The sequence below is a fragment of the Myiozetetes cayanensis genome, unplaced genomic scaffold, assembly GCF_022539395.1.
Source record: "Myiozetetes cayanensis isolate MyiCay16 unplaced genomic scaffold, myiCay2020 scf5-8, whole genome shotgun sequence".
Lineage (NCBI taxonomy): Eukaryota > Metazoa > Chordata > Aves > Passeriformes > Tyrannidae > Myiozetetes > Myiozetetes cayanensis.
Genome location: NW_026087742.1, coordinates 64,144,279 through 64,161,734, shown reverse-complemented (window position 1 = coordinate 64,161,734; position 17,456 = coordinate 64,144,279). Strand labels below are relative to the sequence as shown.

At 35.2% G+C, this 17,456-nt stretch overlaps 1 protein-coding gene across 1 annotated transcript in view; it reads left to right on the top strand.

Annotated features, from left to right (window-relative positions):
- KLHL1 (kelch like family member 1) overlaps positions 1–17,456 on the top strand; it is a 201,434-nt gene that overhangs the window by 151,628 nt on the left and 32,350 nt on the right. The window contains exon 7 of the mRNA XM_050331657.1: positions 17,048–17,272. Coding sequence (XP_050187614.1) covers positions 17,048–17,272 — 225 coding nt within the window. The remainder of the gene's footprint in view (positions 1–17,047; positions 17,273–17,456) is intronic.

The following is a 17,456-nucleotide window of genomic DNA, read 5'->3' as shown; positions in this document are numbered from 1 at the left end:
CTCTGGCATGGGCTCCTTCATGAGCTGCAGGGGGGGTCTCTGTTCCTCAACAGTTTTCCACAGGTGGCAGGGTGCTCGGCTTTCAGTCTTTCCCCTGCTGGAAGGGGAGAAGGAGGCCTCTGGCCTCTTCCTCCCCCCTCCTGCTACGCTGACCTTGGAGTTTACATTGCTATCTCATGTTCGCTTCTGCTGTCCTCTCCAGTTGGAATTTCTTCTGCGCAACAAACCTTCTCTTCCTGTGTTCTTAAATATGTTATCACAGAAGTGAATACCATTGGCTAGTAGTAGGAAGTTCATCCTGGAACTGGCTATCGTTGGCTTTTTCATAGAACAGCAAAAGCTTCTAGTACTTTCTTACTGAAATTATTTCTGTGACCCCCTATTACTAAAAATTCAGCCACTTGAACCCATGATACCAGGGAAGTGGTTGAGTCCCCATCCCTGGAGGTATTTAAAAGGTGTGCAGATGTGGCACAGAGGGACATGGTTTAGTGGTGAACTCAGCAGTGCTGGGTTAAAGGTTGGACTCAATCATAAAGGTCTTTTTCAACCAAAATGATTCTATGGTTCTGTGTTTAGTCACTTCCACATAATATATTTCAGTGTTCTTTCTTATAGTTTCTGGAGTTCATTTTTTTTTTCAAAAAAATTACATATTTAAGGGATTTTTTTAAAAACATAAATGTTTGTTGGTGTAATTCTTTTTTTTCTCAGACATTTAATAGCTAGGAATGGTAAACAATTACAGTATAATTTACCTTAATTGTAAAATGAACTAATAAACTAGTAACATTCCATTAGCTTTAGCTCAACACTGTGTACCAATAACCAACTCTGTTTTCCTTTTTCACACTGTCTGGAAGACTAAATACAAAAAGAATAATGGAGTGTATAAGCAGGAACAGCAACACAGAGAAGTATCTCTCATCGGAGTCATTAAGACAGCATAGTTATGAGGCTGTCATTGTGGTGAGTTTTCTTGAGAAAATTAGAATGCCAAAGAGGCAGGCAGGCTATGCAGAATGGATAACAGAATTTTTCAGTCTCTGTATTGCAAATGTGCATTCAAACTTGCTTTTCCTTTTAGATTTCTTAAATGAAACAGACTAAGTTACCTGTTTGAAAATAAAAAAATAGAAATCGACTACTTTTTAAAACAGAAAATAAGACAATGTATTTGGGGAAAATTAGTTTTATCTACTGCAGAAAATCATATTTTCAGTCATTTTAATGTAGTCCAAAAGTTCATCATTGATATATGCTTGGTAAACTGCAAAGAGAGTATGATTTTTAGTTTGATTCATTGAAACCAAAATGAACTGTTTCAAGAAATATATATGTATATATATTTATCTAGGAACAAAACATTCTGGAAAGAGAAACCGTAATGAAATAACAGGAATTAACCTTGGGAAGTTCAACATGGGGAAGTGCAAAGTCCTGCACCTCAAGAGGAGCAACCCCTGGAACCAATATAATCTGAGGGCCATCCAGCTGGAAAGCAGCTAGGCAGGAAACAATCTGCCATTCTTTTGCCCCTATACCAAATGTTTGCATAACCATTGCTCAGATACATGGAAATGCCAAAATTGCACATACAGATTTGACCTCTGGTAGCAGGTCTAGGGAGTGGAGGAAGCTGTACGGAAGACCAACCTTTCCGTCTCACTGTCTTAAATTCTGCTATTAAAGAGTCAAGCTAATGATCAAAATTGTCCTTTCTGGCTTAAAAACAAGAGACCCATGTGGACATTGTGAAGATAAGATCTTGTGGACATTGGAGAGATATGATCACAGCATGTTCTCTGTGCAAAGCTCTTAAAATCGTTCTTCACCAGATTTTCTCTCTTTAGTTTTGCATTTTTATTCCAATTCAGGTTTAAATACCTCTGTATTCCTTTTCTCTTCAGTCATTAAATTCACATTAAATCATTACATTTTCTGCACCCTGCTCGGATCTCATTGGAAATACTGGTGAGTCCTTTAATAGTATCTCAGATAGATGATGAAAGGACTGGAGCATCTCTCCTATGAAGAAAGGTGGAGAGATCTGGGACTGTTTAGCCCAAATAAGAGAAGGTAAACCAGATGACCTCCAGAGGTCCCTTCAACCTCAAGTGTTCTGTGATTCTGTAACATATTGGTGTAATTGTAGAGTGAAAGTAGAGCTTGGTTAATTACTTCAACAGAGGAATATAAAATACACTGGCTAATCGCTAATGAGATAACCTATAAATCACACTAAAATTCTCTCCTAATCTAGTTCTTATAAGTATTAACATGATTATTTCCTTCTTTTCACTACTGTGATTTTCAATATGTTCCAGAACATTCAGTCTCATAGGCCAACTAGCAGTCAAAGTACTTCTGACTAGGAAAAAAAAAAAAAATCCAGATTTTAACACCATCTGGTAGTTTTTTGCTACTTATTTTATATAATTTAATTTCTGGCTTTTTTTTTTTTTCATTTTAGTTATCTTCTGACACTGCTGATTCAGTTATGATTTGAAATAAAGTGAAGATCCTGAAGTGATCTATTCTGAAGCCTACATGGCTTCAAATAGAAGAACCATAATTATCCCACACAAGATAAATTTCACCTTGGCAATCTGGAATTCACTGCTGTTGGTACAAACTATGGGGTCAAGCAGACAGCACAAGAAGCTGCTGCATCATGGGTGTATTTGGGGGATTATTCTCCCTAGAACACCCCTCGGTTCCTCGTCATTACTTCCTTGCTGCTTACTCTACTGTCTGATATTTTGCGTGCAGATATTTTATCACTGATTAAAGTGCACAGAAAAAAAAAAGAAAACCTTGTGTGCAATATGGAGAAGACATATGCCTGGCAGATGGATGCTTTAGAGAACTTCTATACTATCAGAAACATTATGTTTTTCTATACACTAGCCAAGTTATGCTTCCTGATCACCAAAGTTTGATTTCTGGTTGTTACTACTGGGATTGGCTGTAGAATAAACCAAATAGTTTCTTCCAGTGCAAATTCCAAATCTTATTCTGGAGACCACTTCTGGAACCACCCTCAATGGCCAGTCCTAAAAAAATAGTGGCACCTTTCAGTGCAGTTCTCCAACTTCTGTCTTGCATCTTCAGCCACTTCATTAATCTCTGTGACAAATTCTATGAAATGCTCAAAAAGTCTGTATTTTCAAGCACAAGAACATCCAAGTAATCTTCTACAGAGCTTTCACCTTGTTTTTAACGTTCTGAACTGGAAAACAAACACAATTATCTCTTTGTACTACAGGTGGCACCATATAGAACCCAACGGGCATTATCTGGCTCCTATCCATGCAAGTTAGGGATAGCACCCTTTACAGCAGGTTTACCTTAGAGGGGAGTAATTGCAGCAAAACAGAATCTCCCAGGAACTGAGCTAACAACTAAGCAGTGTGGATGAGCATCTGTACAGCTATAATAATAAAATAATTAAAATAATAAAAGAAAGCTGGGGGTAATGGGAAATTGGTCCAATTTCCAAACTGCTCAGTTCATACGACTTAAACCAAATCATGATCAAAGTAGCTTATTGATTTAGTATAATACATAATGAACTGAAGACAATCAGATGACCTATGTGTTTAGAATAAATATCAATCATGCAGTAAATAAACTGCAATACCAGACATTTCCAAAATATTAACATCTTTAAACTTCTGAACATCCTTCTTGAGCAAATCCTCTGAAGTTCTAGTCACAGACACACGTGTTCACACAGACACAGACACACACACACACACAAATGCTGATACACGCACTTCCTCTCTCACAGTTTGTATAGGTCATCATCATCCCCTCCCCACTGGTGGGAGCCCCACTGGGTGCACACCCCTACTGCAAAATATGTAGTTCCCCTAGCATTTGCTTTTGTCCACATGTAGAGCTTGCCCTTTATTGTTAACACATGTTTTGCACAAGTTACAGTGGGAAGAGGCCTGTTTTTAAAGAAGAGGAACACGTTTTGTTGTTTAGTAAAGGTAGACTAGCATAGTTCATGATATGAATCATTAGTAAGTGGAACTTCTGTAAGTTTTAGACTAGATTAAAACATAAACCATTAATGTTTTATGTATTAAAACATAGCAGTATATTATAAAACAAAACACCCAACAATAAAGATATTGCCTAAAATCACTGTGGAAAAGCTGTCATTTCTGATACTCAAAAATATACGTATTAGTGGAAAAGGCTTGTGTTGGTTTTAGAGAATTCTGATCATATAGAAAAATTGAATATTCCCAAGGGTTTTCTGATTTTTTTCATATCACTTTATGGAAAATCCTTGTGACATTTTAATACAGTATTTTCACTCAAAAAAATGTAAGATTCTTTTTGTCTATATGTTATAGTTTTTTTGAGAGTTAAAAGGAATTTCTTGCAGTCTGACTACAGAGCAGTGAACTGCTACCCTTTACTACCATGTTCTCAATAGCTTTTTCATTACACCAAAAGATTCTTCTTGGTATCTGCATCAGTAACCTGCTTAGGTCACATTCGTTCCACTTGAGTAACTGTCTTTTCAGTTCAAAATGTAATGTTGCAGATGACTAGATCAAGGTCATCACTTTGCACCTATTCACAGCAGCATCTCTAAATCTTGAACAAAATTATCAGAGCACCCGTCAGCAACAGCTTTAGCAATAGCAAAATCAGCAGAAAGTCTTACAGGGGGAAAAAAATGTAGAAATGTTTTTATGATAAATGTGGAATTCCTACCCTTCTTTATGGGTTTAAATACTGAATCACTCTAACAATAAGGAAAAAAAAAAGGTGCCTTTATGGTGGAAATGTCTACATTAAATAAAAAGGTGGGGTTGAGGGCAAGAGGAGATATTTAGGATTTGCATCTGCTTATGAAGCGATTTTCACTTTTTTTTTTTTTAATATGAAAATTCCTGCATTTATACCTAGCTAAAATAGTACAGACAACCTTCATTACTTCATGTAGCTTACATCAGCTTCTTCAAAAATACTTCATAACATCTTTGAAAGACAGGTTCTAGATATTTCTGCATTTGACTTAAAATATTTGGTTGCAAACAATATTGCTATACATTTATTCTTTTTCATGCGATGGCCTTGTTATATGACTAGTCTTCAATTATTAACTATGGAAAAAAAATGAGAATGACAATGAGCTTTGTACAGAATTCTTCATTTACAAGTTATTAATGAGGAAATGGAATATGCTTAACTTTAGAAAAAGATGAAGTGTAATAGAAGATAACTAGAATATCACTTGAAAGGTTTCACAAAAAAGGTCACAAATCATAAGCTTACAAATGGTAACTAAAGCAAAAAAAGAAAAAATGTATATTGTGCAATGGAGTACTGTTCTGTAGATAAAGGTAAAATTGTGAGATCTAGTACTTCACTGTTTCACAGAAACATGGGATGGTAGGATCACATTCATCCCTGCTGCCACACACAGAGGAGCTGTCAACAGCAGTTGGACATTCATGCAGAACTACCCTGATCATCTACAGTATTTATTTTCTAAAGTTTTCTTTCTCTGTAGGTCTCTCATTACTTCATAGACTTTGATTAATCAGGGTTTATAATGCCTGTGAAAGTATGCACAATACACAGAACTAATCTCATCCAATACCCAGCTGGATCATAAGTAGAATTTAAGTTAGAAAAAAAAAAGTATGTTGAAATGTATCCAGAACACCAAGAAACATCCTTATCTTCTTTTTAGAAATCATTTGTGCTGCTATGGTCACGGTTTAGGTTTTAAATTTACTACACACTTTTGTTAATCATGCCAATACATATTAAATTAATTCTGTTCCACTCTCTATGTCTTTTTCATATACTCTCTCTTCAGTGCTGCACACTGAAATAAGGTTGTTTTGGAGTTCTGTCCATCTGGAAAATAAGAGGTTATGCATGAGTGTATTTAGAGAGGAATTGCCTGGGTGTGTAGCACTTTTACTGTAAAATCCTCAATGTTCTGTGTATTTGTTTTTGTTTAATCTTTACAATTTCATATCCAGTATCTTAAAGACAGTCTAATAAGTCAAGTATTTCCTTTTTTACCATTAGACAACTCAAAACCCAGTAGTGATACACAAGTGAAGAAACCTATAATAGAATACATTTCTAATGTAATTTCATGTAAATTTTTATATAGCTAGCAGTATTTTTGTTTGGATCTCTGTGTGTTTTACTTATACTGTGGCATTCCATGTTTTGTTTTACAAGAAAATGTGCCTATCTCTGCATAATACACATGTATGCTGCAACTAAAAATGAATAATGAATTTTTACTTTATGTATTTTATATATATATATGTATTTTATTTGTATCTTCACATTGAAACTGTATCCCAATTTCCCTAGGAAAATATACTGTAGTCTCTTCTCAGCTGCTTCCTTCCATCCTCATGTTCTTGGGAAATTGGATTTTCTGGTTTTCTGAAACATATAATCAGAATTTTTTCGAAAAGTGCTTGTCTACAGATTTCTAACATTGCTAAGACATCCTATCACAGCCTGCATAGACCAGGGTAGGCAGTATTAACCAACACTGTTCATTTCTTTGAGTCTCAACTGTTTGGAAGTTGCTTCAGTAGGAGTTGGCTCTGCTGACTGCCATCTGGCAGTAGGGGCAGACAGGAGAGGACTTTCTTGTCATAGCTGGCATGTGATGTAAACAGTTTTTGCTTGTCACTGGAACCAGCATCTGATTGAGTGACTGTTCCTCCACTGCATCACAACATGGTGGTTTAAAAACTCTAGATACTGATCTCACCTTAGAAGTGGTGAAAGTGAATGGGGATAGGGTTCTGTCCCTCTCTCTGCTAGTTGCATATGTCCAGGGATACTCTGTAGTCCCTCCAGATCTGGTGGCAAAGAGTGGCTCGTTGTCCTGCAATTCAATTATTGATTATATGTACACCTTTTCAGAGTTAATTAAATAGTGTGAGGACTGTGTCACAGACAACTAGAATGATGTTTGCATATCAGGGTATGGATGCTTAAAAAGTGGAAAGGTACTTAAGCTTAGAAAACCTGCTGAAATCCTTTTCAGTACTGCAGGATGGAAGAAATCAAATGTGCTGCATTCTCATCCAGTCTGCCATTGTGGATTGGACCCTGAAGTGAATGCTGCATACAAATGTGTCATCCATTTTAGTGCTTCCACGAGAACCTATTAAGGCACAAATATGTATGAAATATAAATTCAGGATCAGGGAACAAGCTGGGGGCCATATTATTTGGCAGAATATATGCTTCTTAATTTGGTTATTTCCACCTAGCTGAAAATTTTTGGAGGTAGACCCAAGGGCACTGCAAGCAATCATGTAGGAATTGCAGGAAAAATGTTGTCCTTAAACCCTCCCTGCTCCAGAATATCATAAATTCATTTGTGAACTAAATAAACAAATTAAAGATACAAAAGTGATGTTTTTAGAATGAGTCCTGTAAATTCAATTCTTCGTAGACATGGTTGGATTCAAATCTTTCCTGCTCAGGAGCAAACAACAGAAAGACATGTTAAGATAAGCCTAAGAACAGTCCTATTTGTGTCTTAATCTGTTCTTTGCAACATCCTGTCTTTATGTCAGTACAAAAATCCTTATTACATCTTTGAATTATGTCAATCTTGGACTTCACAGTAAGATGTGTTCTCTTCTTTAATTAGCTACAATCTTTCCTCTCAAATCTGTGTCTCTAAATCTCCTATGTATTATCCCACATATTTTGTCCCTCGGTTACTTCCATTCCCTTACATGTTTCTCTTCTCTGACTTCTATTTCTTCCTCCAAACTGTTCTAAAAAATTACAAGTAATGTCTGAGTAGGGTGAAGTGATGCTGTTATTTTAGAGAGTGTAGATAGAGAACTTCAGAAGTGAAATAATTGCCTACCAAGTTCCTTTTTTTCCTGTCTTTTATTTTTCTTCCCCTACAAAGAGTCTGAGGCAATTGCAAAGGCTGCTATAAAAGGCAAAATATTTCGGGCAGAGTATGTAAAGAAAAAGATTGGAAAAGAGGTGAGATAGACATGTACAACATATGGTTATATAGTTTTGGGACCAGTAATTATTCAAACCACAGAGATTTGCATCATTAAAAATTATGACACAGCTTTGGGTCTGTAACTTATGGCAACTCTCTCTATATAGGCTGTAATAATTTGGGGGGGTGGAGATAATTTTAAGTAATGTTTATGTTAAATTCAAGGCCATAATTCCTTTAAAGCAGGAGTAGAAGCATCAGTAACTTGGAAGTAAAATAACTGCAAAATATTAACAAGTAAATTTGAAAATATGATCACACTTTGTAAGTTGTATACTTTAAAATTTAGGATTTATATAGTCACTGTTCAGACAGCGGGGTTACTATTTTAAGAAGAACAGCTTCTTAGGACAGAAATTTTGTCTTCAAGTTCTTCATAAAGCACTTCCAAATGCTTTGTTAGGTTCTGGGAATAAACAGTCCCTTGGCCCCTGGCTGCATTGGTGAATGGATACTACAATGCATATATACAATCTATAGTCTGAAACATTTCACTTTTTTAAACTGAATAAATATCCCTCCTTAAGTTTTACATATTTTGAATATACATCTTTATATTTTTCTGATTTTTGAAAAAAAGTGCACAGGCATACCTGTAGCACAGGAAGAGGGAACAGGCTATGATAGCAAGTAGTCAAGGACCATGGCAAAGAAACATTTTGTCACTGTATCTGTTTCAAACAATAAAATGAAAATCTGCAAGAAGTTCTAATAATAAAATCATATATATATATATATAATATATATAAAAAAATAGTTATATAGGTTATAATTATAAAACAAGTAGGAGCCCCTGGTGGTCTAGTGGTAAGGGCGCGGCGCTGTCACCGGCAAGACCCGGGTTCGATTCCCGGTCAGGGCCACTCCCGGGCTGATGGAGCTCGTTAACCCTTAAAAAGGCAATCCATCTACATCCTAAGGACCTCGCTGCCACCGTCCAAGCTCGCTTGGCCCCGGTAGATGAACCTTAGGATTAAAGGGTGGGCTCAGTTCCACGCACACTGTGTCTCACCTAAAAAATCCAATGCACAGGCTGGAAGGTGGAAAGACCTTCCCTGGATCTTCGCTCGTGAAGACTGGCCATTATTATAAAACAAGTTACGAATACTAAAAGAAACTTTAGGGAACATAAAACAGTGATACTGCATAAAAATATTGTCTAATAATTTGTATTTAAAGAACATTTAATCTCTATTATTCACATCAACTAAAATGAATCAGAATTCTAGGGAAAAAAGTGTTTGTTCTGTAGTTACTGAAATATGTTATATATGGGAACCAACTTACACCTGAAAGATGAAGACTGAAAATAGTTCTTGTGTCCTAAAAATTTTTTTCAAGGTATTTATTAGTGAAAGCTATTTTAAAGTGTAAGCACTGTTTTGTCCAAATTCTCATAGAAAACAAATATAGAAAAATTGCCTGCAGTCCCTTCCCTTGTCTTGAATTGCCATAGCCTGCATTACCAAAACCTGTATGGTGTCTCCCCTTTCACTCTGCTATATGAAATACTAACAACTGACATAAGAACTATAATATGGTTCATCTAAATTTTAGTGTTTATATTGTACATGGCTACACCTACCTGTAGCACAGGAAGAGGGAACAGGCTATGATAGCAAGTAGTCAAGGACCATGGCAAAGAAACATTTTGTCACTGTATCTGTTTCAAACAATAAAATGAAAATCTGCAAGAAGTTCTAATAATAAAATCATATATATATATAATATATATATATAAAAAAATAGTTATATAGGTTATAATTATAAAACAAGTTATGAATACTAAAAATACTTTCGTATTTTCCCAGTTATTTTACCTCTATCTACTTAAATGTAATGAATAAATATATGGCCATAGACTGAAACAATATTTGATGCTATAACATTATTTATTTTTGTATGCCTTACTTCTCTTCTTCTGCCTATGTCTGGTTTTTAGTCTGTAATATATATAAAGTTGATTTTTACTTTGATTTTTGCAGTACCTAGCACAATGGGACATATTTGTGAATGGTTCTTTACATGATTAATAATGTAGACTTTTTTCTGGCCCAGAAATCTACAGCCTATTTAAATCAGGTATTTTATTTGTTTTATTTAGGTAATTTATTTGTTTTATCAAAGGTAATAAATTTACAACTGTTTACAGTTCAAAGTGTACCAACACACTGTTATTAATACGGTAAAATCACATCAACATTGCAGTAAATTCAGTAATAAACTCTTCATTAATCATTTCCATTTCCATTTGAACATGTTTTCTCTTACATGTACTGTTGAATCAATTCATTTCTGTTTCTTCTTTATGCTTCTTTTTTCTCCATACTTCTAACAGTTTTTTGTGGCATCTGAGAAAATCATCTCCGTGAACCTGTGGAACAGAGGCTTAATCTGCTGTCATGGGGCCTCCAACAGAACTGTCACTGTAATATGTACTTAAGTTATTTAACTCTACCATGAAAAGAATCCTTTGAGATCATAGATAGATAGATAGATAGATAAATAGAGATATATGTATAATGTTACTGTGAAAAGTCTACAAGGAAAACAAAATTATAAAATTATACAATTGTAGACACTATAGACAAATCAAAACATTTATGGTCTCCGTTTCAGTAATATTTCCAATTTTCCTGCTTTCTTTCTGATATCATGGTAGTTTAATGATGGACTTGCTTATTTATTCTTTTTCCAATCATGTAAAGGCAGCCTAAAATTACATCAGTTTTCTATTGATAAGAAGAGAGATAGAATGTCAATAAGACATTGAAGTACATACAAAATTTGAGTATTAATTACTCACTGATTAGTTTCTGTATAGATGTACGTCATACTCACATTGACCTGCTTAATTCCATGATACTCATTATATTAATGGCTGCCTAAAGTCAGTAGGTGTCCTTTATTGGAAATATATATAGAAAAATGTCTCTCACAGTAAAATGATGCACTACCTACCAAACTTTGTATTATTCTGAACTTCTTACATTGTTTTTATTCACATAAATACATTTGCAATCTGTGATTCCTGTCCCACTACATTAAGTAAAAAACTAATCGTTTATAAACATCTATTATTATATTATTATCTAAAGGCTATTATGAAAACAAGTTACACTTTCATCCCTGATGACAAAGACCATGACTTGACACTTTATTATATGTTTAAGAATGCATTTATGACTAGTATACTTTCCTGGAGCTTTGCACAGTGAGCTTTTGTTACAGTTTTCTGTATTTTGACAGTCAGTTGAATTGATGACTCTCTCCTTTAATCCTTTGTTCATCTTGTTCCAAGAGCTTTAGTCACTCCACTATCTCAGGGACTAGACACAAACACCCACTATCAATTTTGACAGAAAAAAAGCATAATCAGGAATTGCTTTTGTGACATTCTTTTTTAGGAACTCTTACACTCCCTGATATATTATTTAATTTCTTTGTCTATAAAATAGAGACTTAAAGATAGACACTATATTCTACTTTCCCAGGCAGGTTCTGCTTGACTAACCTGATCGTTTATGACAAGGTGACCCACCTACTGGATGAAGGAAAGGATAAGTTGTCTGCTTGAAATTTAGTAAAGCCTTTGACACCATTTTCCACAGCATTCTCCTGGATAAACTGGATGCTCATAGCCTGGATGTATGTACTCTTATCTGGGTAAAAACCATCAAGATGGCCAAGCTGAAAGAGAGATGGTGAATGGATTTAAATCCTGTTGGAAACCACTCACAAGTGGTGGTCAGGACAGTTCTCTTTAATATCTTTACCAGATGATCTGGATGAGGTGATCTAGTGCACCCTCAGGCAGTCTGCAGATAACATCAAGTTGGTGGGAGTGTTGTTCTGCTGCAGTGTAGGAAAGCTCTGCAGAGGGATCTTGAACAGGCTGGCTGAGTGAGCAGAGACTATTTGTATGAGTTTCAATAAGCTGAAGTGCTAGGTCTTGCACTTGGGTCACAACAACCCCATGCAGTGCTACAGGCTTGGGGCAGAGTGGCTGGAAAACTACCTGGTAGAAAAGGACCTGGGGGTATTGATTTACGTCCAGCAGAACATGAGCCCTCAGTGTGCCCAGGTGACCGAGGAGGCCAATGGCATCCTGTCCTGTATCAGAAATACTGTCACCAGCAGGACCAGGGAAGTGATTGTTCCACTGTTCTCAGCACTGGTGAGGCCACACCTCGAGTGCTGTGTTCAGTTCTGGGCCTCTCACTACAAGAAAAAACATTGAGGTGCTGGAGTGCATCCAGAGAAGGGCAACAGAGCTGGTGAAGGGTCTGGAGCACAAGTCTTATGAAGAGTGGCTGAGGGAGCTGGGGTTTTTCAGCCTGGAGGAGGCTCAGGGGAACCCTCAACTACATGGAAGGAGGTTGTAGCAAGGTGGGTGTCAATCTCTTCTCTCAAGTAACAAGTGACAGGAAATGTTTTCACTAGAAGAGGTTTAGATTGGATATGAGGAAAAGCTTCTTCACTGAATATGCTATCAGGCACTGAAATTGCACAGGAAAGTGACAGACTCCCTATCCCTAGAGGTATTTAAAAGATGTGTAGTTGTGGCACTTGGGGATATGGTTTAGTGGTTGACTTGGCAGTACTGGGTTACTGGTTGGATGTGATTCTATGATCCACTTAGACTCCTTAGTGCAGCTTTGGTCCATTTCGATGTGTCCTAACAGTGGATACTGGGAAGAAAAGCTTTGCACCTCCCTCTCCACTTCACCTCCTCAGGAAGCTGTAGAGAGCAATGAGTTAAGGTCTCAGCCTCCATTTCCAAATTAGACAACCCCTAAAGTCCCCAACCTCTTCTCACAGGATGTTCCTTCCAGCCCTTTCACCAGCTTTTGTGGGACTCCGAACTGCACACAGTACTTCAGGTGAGGTCACACCAGGGATGAATACAGCAGGTTATCATTTCTTTTGATCAGCTGGGTGTGCTGTCTTTGGTGCCCCTCCCCCCGGATAATTTAGAGCTTCTGCTTTTATTTTGTTTCAGAGCAAATAAATTATTTTTAATATTTGTGATGTCAACATTTGGAAATGTAATGATACTTTCTTTTTAAAAGTAGTATATTCAAATATATTCAAACCATAAAATATATGATAGATGAAAAATCAATATTCTAATATGTTATTGATTTTAAATACTCAAAAGACCTAAATCTTAAAGAGCTAAACTAATTTGTCGAGTAAAATCCTGTTGGAATTAATCAAGGTTTTACCTCCTCTTGTAGATGTAGAATGTCCTTGTACTTGCAAGATCAAAACAGTTGAGCTAAACAAAAGAATGTATTACTTTGTCAGAAATAGCCAGTTTTCTTCCTATGTAGAAGCTTATTGTCTTTTATAATCTAAGTTGTCCTATTACTTGTCCATTTGTATGTGAATGAAGTTCTCAATAATCTGCAATTAAAGTTATCCTCAAATCTTTGTTGATGATACCTTTCAGTGGTTCCACCACCTTTTTGTTGAAAGATTATTATTGAAAGATTGAAAGATTTTATATCTATATTTATATAAATATAAATATATTATAAATATATACTTTTATATATTTATATAAAGTTTATATTTAACTCCTACCATTACAAACAAAATAATTTAAAACAGAACAGCACTAAGACAGGACAGGTTATTTTGTTCAGTTACATATTTGTTGGGGGGTGGGTTCCATTGCAAGTACCTAATCTGAAAGAATGATCTGAGTGTCATTAAACCAAAAGCAATAATGTGACTTAAATTAGGAATGGCTTAATGCTAATTAAAAAACTAATTTTTTTTGTTCCTATGACCTATTAAATTGCAGAAAGCACATTCAAAACAGTACTGATGTCTGATCTGTGGGGTAAATTTTCCTCCCTTCAATTTAAACAGAGGACTCGTGTAGTTGAGAGTGAAAGCTGGCAGGAATTGTTACGATTTTAGTTCATAAATATGTATATTTTTTCCTGGATAGTTGTTCATATAAATAATATATAAATAACAAGAAATTCAAACAAATATGTGACATAGCAGGAGATGGAGAGGATTGCAATGGTTTTTTATTCATATAGTAAATTTGATTTCACTATCTTAAATGAAAGTGTTTCATATATGAGGTTTTATCCTGTTGAAAGTTTTGAAAGAATCATGCCTAGGAAAAGAAACTGATGACTACAATCTCCATCCCAGATCATGCAATCAGAGTCAGATTGGAAAGGGCCTCATGAGGTCTCTAGTTCAACTTGCTTCTCAAAGCAGGGTCAGCTATGAGATGAAACCATATCCATTTGGGTCTTGAAAACCTTCAAGGATGAAGCCCCAATGTCTGTGGATGAACTGTTCAATTTATTTGACTGTCTTCCTGGTGAGGATATAGCACCAATTTTAAAAATTTATTTGTTTGTTTAGGTAGGCTCATATCCAGCTGTACACTGAGACTGCTCCATGACAGGACTGATGTGTCAACACAGTAGGAGATGATGGTTCATTTTGTGGTTGGGGCTATAAGCAGAGGTTACGTCTGCTTCTCTGCTGCAGGAACAGGGGAGACACTGTAGATGTTTTCTACGTAGCTATTTAGCATTGAGGCTCTGTTGTGTACAGCTTCAGCTGGTGCATTAGTTGAGATGAGATTTTACTCATTTTTCAAGTTGCAGGCTGATGACCCATGCTGAGAGTCATGGGTGATGAGCTTTTTAACTTGGCTCAGTGTTTTTTGAGAAAAGTCTGGAAAATGAAAGACTGGTATGAAATTAAGCAGCTGGCCTGACTACAATGATGACAGGTGCTAAAAAAACTATAATGACTAATGATTTCTGATAAGAAATTCTAAAGTTTAGAGTTCTTCTTATAGGAACTGTCATCAAATAGTGTTATAAAGATGTCACTTCCAACTTCTTCATGTGATCTTGGCATCCTTAGAGAGTCTATGGGTATTCCTGTGCTGAGACAGAACTGACTGGGCTGCATGAAATAGAATTCAGCTAAAAAAAGACTAAAACTATGCTTTTATGCCCATCAACAAGATAGCTATATTCCTTGAGCTGATTTTATCATCTCTTCTTCATCCATGAGCTACTTTTATATGGTAACTTAAAAGATCTTTTTTTGTCTGAAATGCAGCCTAGAATGCATTATATTCAGGTTCTTGATACTAAAGATGGTTTTATAGGACTGAATGCTATTTCACTTTGCATTGTATTTTTTGTTATTATTAGTGTTGTTGTTGTTATTGCATCATCCACATCCTTATCGTCGTTACAGATTAGCAAGGCACCTTATTGGATAAACAGAGTTCAAGCACTCCAGGAACTCCTGGATTAGATGCTCAATATGTAATTTAAGAAAACATTGTGGCAACTCAGACTTAGCCAATAGTAGAAAATATATAGCTGAGCATAATTTAAAGACTCTGTTATGTAAGCACAATTTTCTGAAATCAGAATGGCAAAGCTTTTAAATTGTACTCTTTACCATTGAAGCAGACAGTATTACAGAACTCATGTGCTACAGTTCTAGCTTTTAACACGAATATATTCCACATATAAAAAATTTCAAGCATTACAACTTTATTAATATGCATCATTATAATATGCCCTGCAGCACCACCAAAAACCTGTATCAAATAATCTGTATATTTTGGTTTTTTAAACCTAAGGATTTATGCATTTACAACTCAGTTTTAAATTAGAGTCAAAAAGATAAATAAATATGTCTCTGAACCAAATGCAAAATTTACTTCATGTATCTTATGGCTTCATAAAACTAGTAGGGGATTTAACCCAGTTGTTTTGTTGTATTGTACATTATTGCTACTCTGCTACACTTAGATACTAATTGAATTTAAATCATGTCTTTTTTAGTTAAATTTACAAAACTATTGCTTTCGTGATGTTTGTTTGCTCTCAGTTCACTGCTCTTTTGTTCCAACGAATGAATGAATCCTGAAATAATTAATTTCCATGGAATTCTAACCTTTTATTGTAATCCAAACAGCTAGTTGGTAAAGCTTAATAATTATGTTGATTTTTCCTGTAGGATATTTAAGCTTTGGAAGCACCATTATGTGTACATCAAGACAAAACACCAGTTACATTTCAGATGTATTATTAGGTTTACTTAAGGATTACTTTAAATTCACCTATTATTTAGGTATTTGTAGTTCTGCTTTAAATTTTTCTACTATCATACTACAATCAATGGAATGCATGACTCACATTCTTGAATCTAGTAAAATTAATTATGCTTCCCTTATCCTCTTTTTTGTTGATAAACTCTTCTTTTCTTATAACATCTTTGTGATATCTTGCATATTACATGCAAGTTAGTTTAAACAGTGGAGTCTTCTTAATGACATTTTCATGACTAAATGGTAAGTTATATCACATATAATGCTCTTTATAGTTTTTTAATTAATCTTTGAAAGTAATTCAAATTACTAAACTCAGAAGGAAATAGTATTCACTGAGTGTGGAAACATTTTTTAAACATTTTACTTCAGATTGTAAATACAGTATTCTGTACTTCCAGCAGAAGCATGTCTGAAAAAAACCCTACACAAGTATCTAAAATAAGAACAAAAACATGAATGGAAATTAAAATACAACTTCTAATCTTTGATGACAACATACAATGTATGGAAGATTGGAATCAAGCATAAAAAGATTAGTATTTATATAGTTATTTCAGTGAACTCTAAAAAATCACAAAGTTAGAGCATAGTGCTATTTGAAGTTGTAATGTTTTGTTTCTATAGAGGCCATTTAGATTTTCTTTTTTTTCATACTACTTGAAGAGGTAAGAAAGGTAATCTGTCACACACACATGCACATATTCCAGGGACTACTTTATTTAAAAAAAAAAAAAAAGTTTTTCAAGATATACATATAATCAGAAAATATTATCAAAGTTTTGACACTTTTAGGGGGAAAAAAGAGAATAAAAATATGAACATTGCCTTTTTTTAATAGATTTTGTATGCATAATTCTATTATTATTATTTTATCTCATCAGGTGCTACAACTATTGAAAAGTATGATCTCAGAACAAATATATGGATTCAGGCTGGAGTAATGAATGGCAGGAGACTTCAGTTTGGTGTTGCTGTCGTCGATGACAAACTGTTTGTCATTGGAGGCCGGGATGGTCTAAAAACATTAAACACTGTTGAATGTTACAACCCAAAGACCAAGGCTTGGACTGTGCTACCGCCTATGTCAACACATAGGCATGGCTTAGGTAAGAAAAACAATATTTTTAAATGATGCTGCAGTTTTCAGTTATATGATTTGCAATGGAAAACTGAAAACTCAGTACATTTACACTGTTGTAGCATTCTGACCAGTAATAATAATTTCTTGTTAGATCACTACGTATATCAAAGGTTAAAGTAAATTTTTGTTATTTACCAAAATAATACTGG